Genomic DNA, 16,768 nt, shown 5'->3' with positions numbered 1-16,768 from the left:
GGTGTCAGGCTGTGTGACAAGCTGTGTGACAGGCTGTGTGTGACAGGCTGTGTGTGACAGGCTGTGTGACAGGCTGTGACAGGCTGTGTGCCAGGCTGTGTGACAGGCTGTGTGACAGGCTGTGTGACAGGCTGTGTGTCAGGCTGTGTGTCAGGCTGTGTGTGACAGGCTGTGTGTGTCAGGCTGTGTGTCAGGCTGTGTGTGACAGGCTGTGTGACAGGCTGTGTGACAGGCTGTGTGTCAGGCTGTGTGACAGGCTGTGTGTGACAGGCTGTGTGACAGGCTGTGTGACAGGCTGTGTGTCAGGCTGTGTGTCAGGCTGTGTGTGACAGGCTGTGTGTCAGGCTGTGTGTGACAGGCTGTGTGTGACAGGCTGTGTGACAGGCTGTGTGTGACAGGCTGTGTGTGACAGGCTGTGTGACAGGCTGTGTGACAGGCTGTGCTCTCAGGTTGTGTGACAGGCTGTGTGTCAGGCTGTGTGACAGGCTGTGCTGTCAGGCTGTGTGACAGGCTGTGTGACAGGCTGTGTGACAGGCTGCGTGTGACAGGCTGTGTGTGACAGGCTGCGTGTGACAGGCTGTGTGACAGGCTGTGTGTGACAGGCTGTGTGTGACAGGCTGTGTGTGACAGGCTGTGTGTGACAGGCTGTGTGACAGGTTGTGTGACAGGCTGTGTGACACGCTGTGTGACAGGCTGTGCTGTCAGGCTGTGTGTGACAGGCTGTGTGTCAGGCTGTGTGTCAGGCTGTGCTCTCAGGTTGTGACAGGCTGTGTGACAGGTTGTGTGACAGGCTGTGTGTCAGGCTGTGTGACAGGCTGTGTGTGTCAGGCTGTGTGACAGGCTGTGTGACAGGCTGTGTGACAGGCTGTGTGTGTCAGGCTGTGTGTCAGGCTGTGTGTGTCAGGCTGTGTGACAGGCTGTGTGACAGGCTGTGTGTGACAGGCTGTGTGTGACAGGCTGTGTGACAGGCTGTGTGTGACAGGCTGTGTGTGACAGGCTGTGTGACAGGCTGTGTGTGACAGGCTGTGTGTGACAGGCTGTGTGACAGGCTGTGTGACAGGCTGTGTGACAGGCTGTGTGTGACAGGCTGTGTGTGACAGGCTGTGTGACAGGCTGTGTGTGACAGGCTGTGTGTGACAGGCTGTGTGACAGGCTGTGTGTGACAGGCTGTGTGTGACAGGCTGTGTGACAGGCTGTGTGACAGGCTGTGTGACAGGCTGTGTGACAGGCTGTGTGTCAGGCTGTGTGACAGGCTGTGTGTGACAGGCTGTGTGTGACAGGCTGTGTGACAGGCTGTGTGTGTCAGGCTGTGTGACAGGCTGTGTGACAGGCTGTGTGTGACAGGCTGTGTGTGACAGGCTGTGTGACAGGCTGTGTGTGACAGGCTGTGTGTGACAGGCTGTGTGACAGGCTGTGTGACAGGCTGTGTGTGACAGGCTGTGTGACAGGCTGTGTGACAGGCTGCGCTGTCAGGCTGTGTGACAGGCTGTGTGTGACAGGCTGTGCTGTCAGGCTGTGTGTCAGGCTGTGTGACAGGCTGTGTGTGACAGGCTGTGCTGTCAGGCTGTGTGTCAGGCTGTGTGTGACAGGCTGTGTGTGACAGGCTGTGTGTGACAGGCTGTGTGTGACAGGCTGTGTGACAGGCTGTGTGTGACAGGCTGTGTGTGACAGGCTGTGTGTGACAGGCTGTGTGACAGGCTGTGTGTGACAGGCTGTGTGTGACAGGCTGTGTGACAGGCTGTGTGTGACAGGCTGTGTGTGACAGGCTGTGTGACAGGCTGTGTGACAGGCTGTGTGACAGGCTGTGTGTCAGGCTGTGTGACAGGCTGTGTGTGACAGGCTGTGCTGTCAGGCTGTGTGTCAGGCTGTGTGACAGGCTGTGTGTGTCAGGCTGTGTGACAGGCTGTGTGTCAGGCTGTGTGTGACAGGCTGTGTGACAGGCTGTGTGTGACAGGCTGTGTGACAGGCTGTGTGACAGGCTGTGTGACAGGCTGTGTGACAGGCTGTGTGTGTCAGGCTGTGTGACAGGCTGTGTGTCAGGCTGTGTGTGACAGGCTGTGTGACAGGCTGTGTGACAGGCTGTGTGACAGGCTGTGACAGGCTGTGTGACAGGCTGTGTGACAGGCTGTGTGTGACAGGCTGTGTGACAGGCTGTGTGACAGGCTGTGTGACAGGCTGTGACAGGCTGTGTGACAGGCTGTGTGACAGGCTGTGTGACAGGCTGTGACAGGCTGTGTGACAGGCTGTGTGACAGGCTGTGTGACAGGCTGTGTGTGTCAGGCTGTGTGACAGGCTGTGTGACAGGCTGTGTGTGACAGGCTGTGTGACAGGCTGTGTGACAGGCTGTGTGACAGGCTGTGTCAGGCTGTGTGACGGGCTCTGTGACGGGCTGTGTGTCAGGCTGTGTGACAGGCTGTGTGTGACAGGCTGTGTGACAGGCTGTGTGTGACAGGCTGTGTGCCAGGCTCTGTGACACGCTGTGCTCTCAGGTTGTGTGTCAGGCTTTGCTGTCAGGTTGTATTCCAGCCTGTGCTCTCAGGCTGTGCTCTCAGGCTGTGCTGTCCGGTTGTAAGCCAGGCTGTTCTCCTGGGCTGTGCTTTCAGGTTGTGTGTCAGGCTGTGTGACAGGCTGTGTGACACGTTGTGCTCTCAGGTTGTGTCAGGCTGTGCTCTCAGGTTGTATGCCAGGCTGTTCTCCCGGGCTGTGTGACAGGCTGTGTGTCAGGCTTTGCTGTCAGGCTGTGCTGTCAGGTTGTGCTCTCAGGTTGTATGCCAGGCTGTTCTGTTCTCCCAGGCTGTTCTCCCAGGCTGTTCTCCCGGGCTGTGCCTCCCAGCTCCTGTCCCAGCGCTCCTGACGTCAGAGGGACACGGCTCGCTGCTCCCAGGGAGCCTCAGGGGACCTGGGCCACTCCAACCTTCCCGACAGCGAGCTCAGCGAGGACACCCCGGGCTGGGGCAGGGCTGCAGTGCCCGGCTCTGAGCAGCAGCAATTGTGTGACACAGCTGGGGCCGTGCTCACAGTGCCCTGCCCTGGAATGGGGGTTTGGAACTCACTGCACCCACAGACCAGGCCAGGGGCTTTATCACAGAGCCCAGGGATGGGTCAGGCAGGAAAGGACATTAAATCCCATCCCTGCCATGGCAGGGACACCTCTGCTGTCCCAGGCTGCTCCCAGTCCCATCCAGCCTGGCCTTGGGCATTCCAGGGATCCAGGGCAGCCCCTGCCCACCCTCAGCCCTGCTCCCCACCGAGCTCCAGGCGCTGACCCAGCACAGGAGGGGATCCTGGGCTTTTCCCCACAGCAGGAACTGGCTGGGAATTCCCAAGGGCTGCTGCTCTTTCCTGACCACAAACCAGCCCTGTCCCTGTGCTCCTGCCCCAGCCTGTCCCCTGTGCCCACCCTCACCTGGTGATCTCCTCCTTCAGCGCCGCGGGGTCCGTGGGGTAGAACTTGACACGGAAGCACATGGTGAAGGGAGGCTGGGCTGGAGACAGCAGGGACACCGTGTCACTGAGGGCAGGGCTGTCCCCTCACCCCCAGAGCACCCTGCTCCAGTCAGGTCCTGCTCGGGGGCTCCCCTGCCCTGGGTGAGGGGGGCAGACACTCCTCACTTGGCCCTGGCAGGAGCAATGTCCCTGCTAAAGCTGTGGGCAAGTGACAGTGGCTCTCTCCACCTGCACCAACCCACTCCCAAATCTCCCTCCTTCACCCCATCATCGCTGTCCTGGAGCCCTGAGCTGGCTGGGGGGGATCATCCTGCTCTCAGCCCACCAGAATCCAGCCTGGGAGGGGCTGGGAACTGACCCAGGGGGGACAGGCTGGAGAAAACGGGAATACATCGGGGATGGAAGGAGCTCAGAGCAACACTCACCCCGCATCTGCTTCACAACCGACTTGGTAAACTCCAGCCAATGCTGAAAGGAAAAGGAGGTCATTAAAGCCTGACAGCCACGACTGGGTAAGGTGGGGAGGATGAGGAAGAGGAGGGTTCTGCTCTGGCTGAGAAAAGGCGCCCGAGTGTCGGTGAGTGGCCCTGGAGGGAGCTGGGGGGAGCAGGAGGCTCGGACCGGTCCCAGGGCTGTGAGGGGGCAGCTCCGTGTCCAGTTCCATTCCCAGCTCCATTCCCATCTCCATTCCCAGCCCCATTCCCAGCCCCATTCCCAGCCCCATTCCCAGCCCCATTCCCAGCCCCATTCCCAGCCCCATTCCCATCCCCATTCCCATCTCCATTCCCAGCCCCATTCCCAGCCCCATTCCCAGCCCCATTCCCATCTCCATTCCCAGCCCCATTCCCATCTCCATTCCCATCTCCATTCCCAGCTCCATGCCCAGCCCCATTCCCAGCCCCATTCCCAGCCCTATTCCCAGCTCCATTCCCAGCTCCATTCCCAGCTCTGTCCCCAGCCCCATTCCCAGCCCCATTCCCAGCCCCATTCCCAGCCCCATTCCCAGCCCCATTCCCAGCCCCATTCCCATCTCCATTCCCATCTCCATTCCCAGCCCCATTCCCAGCTCCATTCCCAGCCCCATTCCCATACCCATTCCCATCTCCATTCCCAGCCCCATTCCCATCTCCATTCCCATCCCCAATCCCAGCCCCATTCCCATCTCCATTCCCAGCCCCATTCCCAGCCCCATTCCCGTTCCATTCCCAGCTCCATTCCCAGCTCTGTCCCCAGCTCCATTCCCAGCCCCATTCCCAGCCCCATTCCCAGCCCCATTCCCAGCCCCATTCCCAGCCCCATTCCCAGCCCCATTCCCATCTCCATTCCCAGCCCCATTCCCAGCTCCATTCCCATCTCCTTTCCCAGCTCCATTCCCAGCCCCATTCCCGGCCCCATTCCCAGCTCGGACGCTCGCACGGAGCTGCCAGGCGGGCCGGTCTCGGTGTTAGAACGCCAATCTGTGCTGCCCCAGCCCGGGCGGATCCGGCTCTCCCTCTCACCCTCTGCTTGTCCGGGTCCACGAAGCGGATGCCGAAATAATCCTTCTCCAGCAGGTTCAGGTGGTGGCAGAGAAGGTCGAACAGGTACTGGCCCTTGGCATCTCTCTGCAGGACAAAGAGAATCGGGGACAGCTCAGGGGCAGAGCCTGGGGGCGTGTGAGGGCTCAGCAGCTCGTAAAGTGACAGCAGGACAGTGCAGACCCCACTCTGCTCCCCTGGGACATTTCCAGCTCCAGAGGCATCTCCCACCCCTCCCGAGGGGCAGCGGGGTCAGTTCTGCCCCATCAGGGGGGATGAAAACCCCGAGGGGATGTCCCGACACCGAGGGGATGTCGCGACACCGCCCCGGGAGGAGGATTCACACCTGAGGCAGCTGAGCAGGGGAGAAATCGCTCTGATAAAAAGTCCTGATAAAAATCCTGATAAAAAGCCCTGATAAAAATCCCTGATAAAAAGCATTATCCCACCTACAGGATCGCTTCTCATTACTCCTCTTTCCTGGTCTGTCCCCACCCAGCTTTGCTAAACAAAGGTGGGTTTGTGCGGTCAGCCCCCACCCCGCTGCCCTTAACAGAGATTTGGCCACCACACCCCAAACTGCCCGGGTCCCCCCTGGCCTGGGGGCTGCAGAGCCCCTGAGAACAGCCAATCTGAGCCATTAGCGCTGGGTTTGGGCTCTCCCACCGCCCGCAGCCCCCGGGACCCGCCGCGCTCCGCCAGCCGTGCCTGGCGCATCCCCGCCGATCAAAGGCTGCTCCTGGCACAGCGCTGCCTCCTCCCTGCCCCAAACACGCAGCGCAGCGCTGCCTGACAGATACACGGCGCACACGCCTGATCTGATCAAATAAATGCGTTATCTGATCACACAGCCGCTCTGCAGCGCGCACTGCCACGGGGGAACCCCCCCAGCCGGCTCCTGGGGCTCGGCGCCGAGCGAGGGATGAGTTTGTGCTGTAAATAAAAGAGTTTCACGCCGTGTCCTGGGCTGGCAGCACCGGGGGGATGCGGGGACCCGGCTGGGGCTGTGCCGGTCCCGGCTGCAAACCCTGCCCGGGACACGGAGCAGGAACCGCCGGGCACCGGGCACGGCCCCGGAGCAGCGCTGGGCACAGCCTGAGCCCGCTCCCTCTCCTCCTGTCCCTGCTCCCGGGCAGCAGGAGGGACCAGGGAGCTGGGGACAGTGACCAGGGACCCCCGAGCTCCTCCTCTCCAGCCCCTTGGACAGCTCTTCTCTAGGCACAGTGCGGGAGCTCCACGTCTTGGAGCGAGCACTGGAGTGAGATCTGGGGTTCTGGAGCGAGATCTGGGGTTCTGGAACCATCGCCGGGGTTCTGGAGCAAGCTCTGGGGTTCTGGAACCATCACTGGGGTTCTGGAACCATCGCTGGGGTTCTGGAGAGAGCTCTGGGGTTCTGGAGTGAGCTCTGGGGTTCTGGAACCATCACTGAGGTTCTGGAACCATCGCTGGGGTTCTGGAACCATCGCTGGGGTTCTGGAACCATCACTGGGGTTCTGGAACCATCGCTGGGGTTCTGGAGTGAGCTCTGGGGTTCTGGAGTGAGCTCTGGGGTTCTGGAACCATCACCGGGGTTCTGGAGCGAGCTCTGGGGTTCTGGAGTGAGCTCTGGGGTTCTGGAACCATCGCTGGGGTTCTGGACTGAGCTCTGGGGTTCTGGAGTGAGCTCTGGGGTTCTGGAGTGAGCCCTGGGGTTCTGGAACCATCCCTGGGGTTTTGGAGTGAGCTCTGGGGTTCTGGAACCATCGCTGGGGTTCTGGACTGAGCTCTGGGGTTCTGGAACCATCACTGGGGTTCTGGAACCATCCCTGGGGTTTTGGAGTGAGCTCTGGGGTTCTGGAACCATCACTGGGGTTCTGGAACCATCGCTGGGGTTCTGGACTGAGCTCTGGGGTTCTGGAACCATCACTGGGGTTCTGGACTGAGCTCTGGGGTTCTGGAACCATCACTGGGGTTCTGAAACCATTGCTGGGGTTCTGGAACCATCACTGGGGTTCTGGAGTGAGCTCTGGGGTTCTGGACCCATCGCTGGGGTTCTGGAACCATCGCTAGTTTTTGGAGCAGCCCAGCAGAGCAGCCCCGCTCCTGCAGAGGATCCTCGGAGCTTGCAGCCCTGAATCGTTCCCAGCCAGGCCCCAGGGGCTGCCAGAGCCACCTGCAGCAGGAGGGGCTGGTTCCACAGCCCCCAGCATCCTGTCCCTCCTCAGCTCCCCGAGCAAACCCCACCGGGCTGTGCTGGAGGCTGCTCTCCCTTCCCTGCCCCAGAGCAGCACACAGCCTGCAGAACGCTTTTCTCTGCCGTTTTCACAGAGGAATTGCAGGGAAGGACAAACCAGCCACCCCCCAGTGCCTGGGTCTGGTGAAAGTGCGAAACCACCGATGGCATTACAGGGAAAATGCTCCCTCTTTGATCTCTCTAACTTGAATTAAACATATTCTAAATTAATCATTAGCAGAATGTCTTTCAGGAAATTATCCGAACTGCCTTTACAAATCACGACTTAAAAGAGCTCCCATTGCATAACACCAGCTTAAATATTCCGTGTTTGGATCTTTACATGTCCCTATAAAATGGGGCTCCTGTCTGGCTGAGGGTTTTGAGGTCAGCCCTGCAGGGTGGGCAGAGCACGGGCAGCTGCTGGGACACGCTGGGGGACACGTGCCAGGCTGGCACCGAGGGCTGGCTGCCACTGCCAGCACCTGCCAGCACATCTGGGGGTGAAAAGGGACCCTGGAACAGAGCCAGGGATGGACTCCTCACCCTGAACCCCAGTGACAGACAGGGGGAACGGCTCCCACTGCCAGAGGGCAGGGCTGGGTGGGATTTTGGGGTGGGATTGCTCCTGGCAGGGTGGCAGGGCTGGCACAGGGTGCCCAGAGCAGCTCTGGCTGCCCCTGGAAATGTCCAAGGCCAGGCTGGACGGGCTTGGAGCAGCCTGGGACGGTGGAAAGTGCCCCTGACCCTTCCCTGGCTTTGGGAAGGAGCTCTTCCAGGGAGCTGAGTGATCCATTTCTGGGGGGAAACAGGGCAGGCTCTGCTGCTGCAGGGAGACCCTGCTGGGACTGTCCATGGCAGGTGTGACAGAGGTGATGGGAATCCCTTGGGACGGGAATGTGCCACAGCTCTGGGGTCTCAGCATCCTCAGCCTCTCCACAGAGCTCAGCAGCCCCATCTGGGACCCCCTGGGCCCTGACCTGCACCCAGGGCTGCCAGCCCAGCATGCCAGGCCCTCCTGGGGCAGAGCACCCCTCACTGAGACACTCAGGGACACTCGGGGACACTCAGGGACACTCAGGGACACTCGGGGACACTCAGGGACACTCAGACACACTGAGACACACTCGGGGACACTCAGGGACACTCAGACACACTGAGACACACTCAGGGACACTCAGACACACTCAGACACACTCAGACACACTCAGACACACTCAGGGACACTCAGGGACACTGAGACACACTCAGGGACACTCAGACACACTCAGGGACACTCAGGGACACTCAGGGACACTCAGGGACACTCAGACACACTGAGACACACTCAGGGACACTCAGACACACTCAGGGACACTCAGGGACACTCAGACACACTCAGGGACACTCGGGGACACTGAGACACACTGAGACACACTGAGACACACTGAGACACACTCAGGGACACTCAGGGACACTCAGGGACACTCAGGGACACTCAGACACACTCAGGGACACTCGGGGACACTCGGGGACACTCAGACACGCTCAGACACACTCAGGGACACTCAGACACACTCAGGGACACTCGGGGACGCTCGGGGACACTCGGGGACGCTCGGGGACACTCGGGGACGCTCGGGGACGCTCAGACACACTCAGGGACACTCAGACACACTCAGGGACACTCAGGGACACTCGGGGACACTCGGGGACACTCAGACACACTCAGGGACACTCAGACACACTCAGACACACTCAGGGACACTCAGGGACACTCAGGGACACTCAGGCACACTCACACACACACAGGGACACTCAGGGACACTCAGGGACACTCAGGGACACTCAGACACACTCAGACACACTCAGACACACTCAGGGACACTCAGGGACACTCACACACACTCAGAAAACACTCAGAGACACTCAGACACACTCAGACACACTCAGACACACTCAGACACACTCAGACACACTCAGGGACACTCAGGGACACTCACACACACTCAGGGACACTCAGACACACTCAGACACACTCAGACACACTCAGGGACACTCAGGGACACTCAGACACACTCAGACACACTCACACACACTCAGGGACACTCAGGGACACTCAGGGACACTCAGGGACACTCACACACACTCAGGGACACTCACACACACTCACACACACTCAGACACACTCAGGGACACTCACACACACTCAGGGACACTCAGACACACTCAGGGACACTCAGGGACACTCAGACACACTCAGGGACACTCAGGGACACTCAGGGACACTCACACACACTCAGGGACACTCAGGGACACTCAGGGACACTCAGACACACTCAGACACGCTCAGACACACTCAGGGACACTCAGGGACACACAGACACACTCAGGGACACTCAGGCACACTCACACACACTCAGACACACTCAGGGACACTCAGACACGCTCAGGGACACTCAGGGACACTCAGGGACACTCACACACACACAGAGATTGGTGGCACAGCCACTTTCCAAACCCTTCACCACAAGCCGGGCTTGTCTCCCTGCAGCTCCTCAGGCGGGTGTGGCACAGCCCCAAACCCAAAGCCAGTAAATGCCTTCACCTCCCAGCCCTGCCCAAAGGTGCCACTTCCACAGCACCACCAGCACAGCTCAGCCCAGTCCAGCCCAGTTAAACCTAGCCCAGTTCAGCTCAGCCCAGCCCATCCCAGCTCAGGCCAGCCCAGTTCAGCCCAGCTCAGCCCAGCACAGTCCAGCTCAGCCCAGCCCAGTCCAGCCTAGGCCAGCTCAGCTCAGTTCAACCCAGTTCAGCCCAGCCCAGCCCAGTTCAGCCCAGTTAAACCCAGCACAGTCCAGCACAGTCCAGCCTAGGCCAGCTCAGCTCAGTTCAGCCCAGTTCAGCCCAGCCCAGTTCAACCCAGCCCAGCCCAGTTCAACCCAGCACAGCCCAGCCCAGCCCAGTTCAGCCCAGTTCAGCCCAGCCCAGCCCAGCTCAGCCCTGGTCAGCCCAGCCCTGCTCATCTCAGCCCAGCCCAGCTCATCCCTGCCCTGCCCAGCTCAGTCCAGCCCAGCTCAGCCCTGCTCAGCCCAGCCCAGCTCAGCCCAGTTCAGCCCAGCCCAGCTCGGCCCAGTTAAACCCAGCCCAGCCCAGCTCATCCCAGTTCAGCCCAGTTAAACCCAGCCCAGCCCAGCCCAGTCCAGCCCAGCCCAGCCCAGTTAAACCCAGCCCAGCCCCACCGCTGCATTCCCACTCCAGTGCCCCCCGCCCCCCCGGCTGCTCCAAGGATTAAACCCCGGATTTCCAGCAGCAATAGAAGCAGCTGAAAGCAGCTCCTTCCTGCCGTGTTTGGGCTGGAAATCTCCTCGGCTGCCCACTCGTCCCTGCTTCCCGAGCTTAGGAGCAGATTATTTTTTTAAAGGAAACCGTCAGAAAAAGTCTATTTTACAAAGTGAAGTTTTAAGTCTAAGTCTCTTTGGCAGCAACATCTGAGCTGGGAGAGATCAAAGCCCCTCCAGCTGCACTGCCAGCACGAGGAGATTTCCAGCAGCAATTTGACTGCAATATTGTGGTTTAAACTCCTCATTTCCCAGCCCAGCACGGTGCTGCGGGAGCCCGGGGTTTGTCACCCCTCGGACAGTCAGTGCTGGCTCTGCAGGCAGGGCTGGGCCCTCCTGGCTCTCACAGGGAGCCCCAGCCTCTGCTGAGCCCTGGAGAGCAGGACGTGAGCAAAAGCAGAATGTTGGCAGGCAGGGAAGGAACAGCCCAGAAACCCGGGAGGACACGGGGAGCACTGAGGGAGTGTCCCCAAGGTCCCCAAGGGACAGGACAGGGCTCTGGGCTGTGCCTGCCCCTCCTGGGGATGTGGGACACCAGAGAGGAGCCTGAGAGCCCACAGTGAGAGATGGAGGTGGGTGGGATGGGGCATTAGAGAGTCCCCTGGCACGGCAGGGACACGTCCCAGTGTGCTCCCAGCCCATCCAGCCTGGCCTGGGCACTGCCAGGGATCCAGGGGCTCTGCCAGGGGCTCTGCCAGGGATCCAGGGGCACTGCCAGGGATCCAGGGGCACTGCCAGGGATCCAGGGGCTCTGCCAGGATCCAGGGGTCTGCCAGGATCCAGGGGTCTGCCAGGGATCCAGGGGCACTGCCAGGGATCCAGGGGCTCTGCCAGGATCCAGGGGTCTGCCAGGATCCAGGGGTCTGCCAGGGATCCAGGGGCTCTGCCAGGGGCACTGCCAGAGATCCAGGGGCTCTGCCAGGGATGGATCCAGGGGCTCTGCCAGGGATCCAGGGGCTCTGCCAGGGATCCAGGGGCACTGCCAGGGATGGATCCAGGGGCACTGCCAGGATCCACAGGCACTGCCAGGATCCAGGGGCTCTGCCAGGGATGGATCCAGGGGCTCTGCCAGGGATCCAGGGGCACTTCCAGGGATCCAGGGGCACTGCCAGGCGCTCTGCCAGCGATCCAGGGGCACTGCCAGCGATCCAGGGGCACTGCCAGCGATCCAGGGGCACTGCCAGCGATCCAGGAGCTCTGCCAGGATCCAGGGGCACTGTCAGGGATGGATCCAGGGGCACTGCCAGGGATCCAGGGGCTCTGCCAGGGCTCCAGGGGCACTGCCAGGGCTCCAGGGGCACTGCCAGGGCTCCAGGGGCTCTGCCAGGGATCCAGGGGCTCTGCCAGGGATCCAGGGGCTCTGCCAGGGGTCCAGGGGCAGCCACAGCAAACCTGGGCACCTGTGCCAGACCCTCACAGGGAACAATTCCTGCCCAAATCCCAGTGAGCTCTGCCGTTCCCCCTGTCCTGTCAGGATGGCAGGGATGCTCTGGGGTCCAGGGGGATTGCCCACCTGCCCAGCAGAGCCCTGCCCACCTGAGGGGGCTGGGAGGAAGGAAAAGGGGTTTTACATAACTGCAGTGTAATCCTGTTATATTTATAGCATATGCATTTCAGTATTAATTCCCTGTTATCTCTAATCCTTCCTCCTCGCTGACACAGTAATTTCTGTCTCCCAGCCTTATCTGGGCAGTTTGATCCAGAAGTTTATAAAGCTCTTGAGGAGGAAAGTTCCTAATGAAGGGACCCACGGAGCCTTAAACTCCAGATTATCAATTCTGCTCTTAATCCTCCTCAGCTTTTCAAACCTCTGACATGCTGGTGTGTGCAGCAGGCTCCACACAGCTCTGGGATGGGATTTCAGCCACTGGTGCCCTCATTTGGGGAAGTCTGCAATGGGACAGCGCTTGAGCACATTTTTAAATCCCTTAATAATCAGGAACTTGTGCCAGGAGCGCTCAGCAGCCCCCAGCAGCCCCTGGGGAGGTTGGAGCTCCTCGTTTACGAGTTCTGACAGCACCCAAGGCCTTTGGGAAACTCACTCTGCTTCCCCTGAGCCTCCCCAGCCCAGCAAGGAGCAGGATCTCGGTGGGAAAGGGCAGAGCCAAACCTGCCTGTGCCCCCACATCCCCTCCTTGTGTGCCATCCCCACCCCATCCCAAACCTCCCTGTGCCCCATCCCAGCCCATCCAAACCTCCCTGTGCCCATCCCAGCCCAGCCAAACCTGCCTGTGCCCCCACATCCCCTCCCTGTGCCCCATCCAAACCTCCCTGTGCCCATCCCAGCCCATCCAAACCTCCCTGTGCCCATCCCAGCCCATCTAAACCTCCCTGTGCCCCATCCCAAACCTCCCTGTGCCCCCACATCCCCTCCTGTGCCCCCACATCCCCTCCCTGTGCCCCATCCCAGCCCATCCAAACCTCCCTGTGCCCCATCCCAGCCCAGCCAAACCTCCCTGTGCCCCATCCCACCCATCCAAACCTCCCTGTGCCCATCCCAAACCTCCCTGTGCTCCATCCCAGCCCATCCAAACCTCCCTGTGCCCCATCCCAGCTCAGCCAAACCTCCCTGTGCCCCATCCCAAACCTCCCTGTGCCCCCACATCCCCTCCTGTGCCCCCACATCCCCTCCCTGTGCCCCATCCCAGGCCATCCAAACCTCCCTGTGCCCCATCCCAGCCCAGCCAAACCTCCCTGTGCCCCATCCCACCCATCCAAACCTCCCTGTGCCCATCCCAAACCTCCCTGTGCTCCATCCCAGCCCATCCAAACCTCCCTGTGCCCCATCCCAGCTCAGCCAAACCTCCCTGTGCTCCATCCCAAACCTCCCTGTGCCCCATCCCAAACCTCCCTGTGCCCATCCCAGCCCAGCCAAACCTCCCTGTGCCCCATCCCAAACCTCCCTGTGCCCCATCCCAAACCTCCCTGTGCCCCCACATCCCCTCCCTGTGCCCCCACATCCCCTCCCTGTGCCCCCACATCCCCTCCCTGTGCCCCATCCCCTCCCCAGGAGGGCACTGTGTCCCTGCAGACGGGACTGGAGCTGGGACTGCTCCCTGTGCTGCCCAGCACCAGGGCTGGGACAGGTCCTGGCAGGGTGAGAGGTCCCTCTGTGGGGCTGGGACAGGTCCTGGCAGGGTGAGAGGTCCCTCTGTGGGGCTGGGACAGGTCCTGGCAGGGTGAGAGGTCCCTCTGTGGGGCTGGGACAGGTCCTGGCAGGGTGAGAGGTCCCTCTGTGGGGCTGGGACAGGTCCTGGTAGGGTGAGAGGTCCCTCTGTGGGGCTGGGACAGGTCCTGGCAGGGTGAGAGGTCCCTCTGTGGGGCTGGGACAGGTCCTGGTAGGGTGAGAGGTCCCTCTGTGGGGCTGGGACAGGTCCTGGCAGGGTGAGAGGCCCCTCTGTGGGGCTGGGACAGGTCCTGGCAGGGTGAGAGGTCCCTCTCTGCTGAGCACCCCCAGCTCTGCAGGTCCCTCACCCCTCCATCCACCAGGACACCCCCAGATCATGTCCTGGACTGGCAGCACCTGCAGCACAGACTCCCAGAGGATGCAGGAATATTCATCAGTCCCAGAGGATGCAGGAATATCCTCCAGTACCAGATTCTCCAGTCCCAGAGGATGCAGGAAAATGCTCCAGTCCCAGATTCTCCAGTCCCAGAGGATGCAGGAACATTCTCCAGTCCCAGAGGCTGCAGGAAAATGCTCCATTCCCAGATTCTCCAGTCCCAGAGGCTGCAGGAACACCCTCCAGCCCTGCCCCTCCCCAGTGACTGATGACTTGTCACCCTCACTCTGCTGCCACCGAGCTCTCACCCATTACACCCAGGATTTATAACTCTGTAATTGAGAGGCACTGCAAATCTCTCTCCATAAGGCCAAATTGGTTTTTGCAATAACTCAAACTCCCTTTTTTCATCCACGCAGCCTGGAGTGGCTCCACGTGGCTGCTGTTGGCTTTGGCTCTGCCCTGCAAGGGGATGCAAAGGGCTCTGCACCAGCAGCTCTGCGTGCTGCTCAGAGCCAGCAAACACCTCCAGAGAGGTGCTCACGGGGAAAGCTGCCCCTCAGGAGCCAACAAACCCCTCCAGAGAGGTGCTGACGGGGAAAGCTGCCCCTCAGGAGCCAACAAACCCCTCCAGAGAGGTGCTCACGGGGAAAGCTGCCCCTCAGGAGCCAGCCCCACCTGCTGCAGGCTGGAGAACTCTGCTCCTGCAGGCTGGGCTCGCTGTGGGAGCCAGGAACAGCTTGGCAGGGAGATGGGAGGGGGCTGGAGAATTCCTGAGGGGATGGGAAGGGGCTGGAGAATCCCTGAGGGGAATGAAGAAGGGGCTGGAGAATTCTTGAGAGAGCTGGGAAGGGGCTGGAGAATTCCTGAGGGAGCTGGGAAGGGGCTGGAGAATTCCTGAGGGGAATGGGGAAGGGGCTGGAGAATTCCTGAGGGAGCTGGGAACGGGCTGGAGAATTCCTGAGGGGAATGAAGAAGGGGTTGGAGAATTCCTGAGGAGATGGGAAGGGAATGGAGAATTCCTGAGGGGAATGGGAAGGGGCTGGAGAATCCCTGAGGAGAATGGAGAAGGGCTGGAGAATTCCTGAGGAGATGGGAAGGGGCTGGAGAATTCCTGAGGGGATTGGGAAGGGGCTGGAGAATTCCTGAGGGGAATGAAGAAGGGCTGGAGAATTCCTGAGGAGATGGGAAGGGAATGGAGAATCCCTGAGGAGATGGGAAGGGGCTGGAGAATTCCTGAGGGAGCTGGGAAGGGGCTGGAGAATCCCTGAGGGGAATGGGGAATGGGGCTGGAGAATTCCTGAGGGGAATGAAGAAGGGCTGGAGAATCCCAGAGGGATTTTTCCCCCAGACCATCCCCCAGAAACGCCGTGCGTGCCGCAGGCTCCTGGATGCACTGGGGGAGTGTGGGGGGTGCTCAGCCCGCGTTTCCCCATTTAAAACCAGAGCCAAAATAACACCACAAAAATAGGGGAAAATCCCGACTGCAAACACGAGGCAGACACTCAAAACCCCGATTCAGGCTCAGAACAGGCTCAAAAATAATGAATATTTGCATCTCCCAGAGCTGCACCTCACGAATAAAGACCATCGTGCACCAAGAGAGGAGTGAGGTCTGAGTGAGGCAAACCAGCCTTTATTCGTGCTACAAGAATGGCCATATGTGGAGCCCTTCTGGGAGCCTGCAATCAGCCAGATTAACATGATAATGAACTCTGATTTGCCCAGCCACGGCCAGATCTTTGTCCTGGGAGAAGTGGCACCGCTCCCTGAATATTAACAACGAGCACTTTTCCCAGCCAGACACAGCGCTGGCTGCTGAGGGCTCAACTCACAGGAGATGTCCGGGAAGGTGGAAATGACCCACACCAATAGAGGGGCAGAGAGCAGAAAATTCCCAATAAATCTGACAGCAGGTGAGACACAGACACGCTGGGGGATGGAAACCGGCACCACAACCACGGCCTTTTATCAAACATCCCCAAACAGGGATCTGAGCATCCCAGACAGGGATCTGAGCACCCCAGACAGGGATCTGAGCATCCCCAGACAGGGATCTGAGCATCCCCAGACAGGGATCTGAGCACCCCAGACAGGGATCTGAGCACCCCCAGGCAGGGACAGGGATCTGAGCATCCCAGACAGGGATCTGAGCATTCCCAGATGGGATCTGAGCATCCCAGACAGGGATCTGATCTGAGCATCCCAGACAGGGATCTGAGCATCCCCAGACAGGGATCTGAGCATCCCCAGACAGGGATCTGAGCTGATCTGAGCAACCCCAGACAGGGATCTGAGCATCCCCAGACAGGGATCTGAGCATCTCCAGACAGGGATCTGAGCTGATCTGAGCATCCCCAGACAGGGATCTGAGCTGAGCATCCCCAAACAGGGATCTGAGCACCCCAGACAGGGATCTGAGCATCTCCAGACAGGGATCTGAGCTGATCTGAGCATCCCCAGACAGGGATCTGAGCATCCCCAGACAGGGATCTGAGCTGAGCATCCCCAGACAGGGATCTGAGCACCCCAGACAGGGATCTGAGCATCCCCAGACAGGGATCTGAGCTGATCTGAGCAACCCCAGACAGGGATCTGAGCATCCCCAGACAGGGGTCTGAGCATCTCCAGACAGGGATCTGAGCTGATCTGAGCAACCCCAGACAGGGATCTGAGCATCCCCAGACAGGGATCTGAGCATCTCCAGACAGGGATCTGAGCTGATCTGAGCATCCCCAGACAGGGATCTGAGCATCCCCAGACAGGGAT

At 60.2% G+C, this 16,768-nt stretch overlaps 1 protein-coding gene across 1 annotated transcript in view; it reads right to left on the bottom strand.

The window, feature by feature from the left end:
* FRMD5 (FERM domain containing 5) overlaps positions 1-16,768 on the bottom strand; it is a 78,229-nt gene that overhangs the window by 18,980 nt on the left and 42,481 nt on the right. Inside the window, exons 2-4 of the mRNA XM_033070937.2 lie at positions 4,947-5,051; positions 3,873-3,915; positions 3,407-3,485 (exon numbers count right to left, since the gene is read on the bottom strand). Of these exons, the coding sequence (XP_032926828.1) occupies positions 3,407-3,485; positions 3,873-3,915; positions 4,947-5,051 (227 nt within the window). The remainder of the gene's footprint in view (positions 1-3,406; positions 3,486-3,872; positions 3,916-4,946; positions 5,052-16,768) is intronic.

Source organism: Catharus ustulatus, chromosome 12 (genome assembly GCF_009819885.2).
Source record: "Catharus ustulatus isolate bCatUst1 chromosome 12, bCatUst1.pri.v2, whole genome shotgun sequence".
Classification (NCBI taxonomy): domain Eukaryota; kingdom Metazoa; phylum Chordata; class Aves; order Passeriformes; family Turdidae; genus Catharus; species Catharus ustulatus.
Note: the sequence above shows the minus strand (reverse complement) of the source record. Positions and strands in the feature narration are given on the sequence as shown.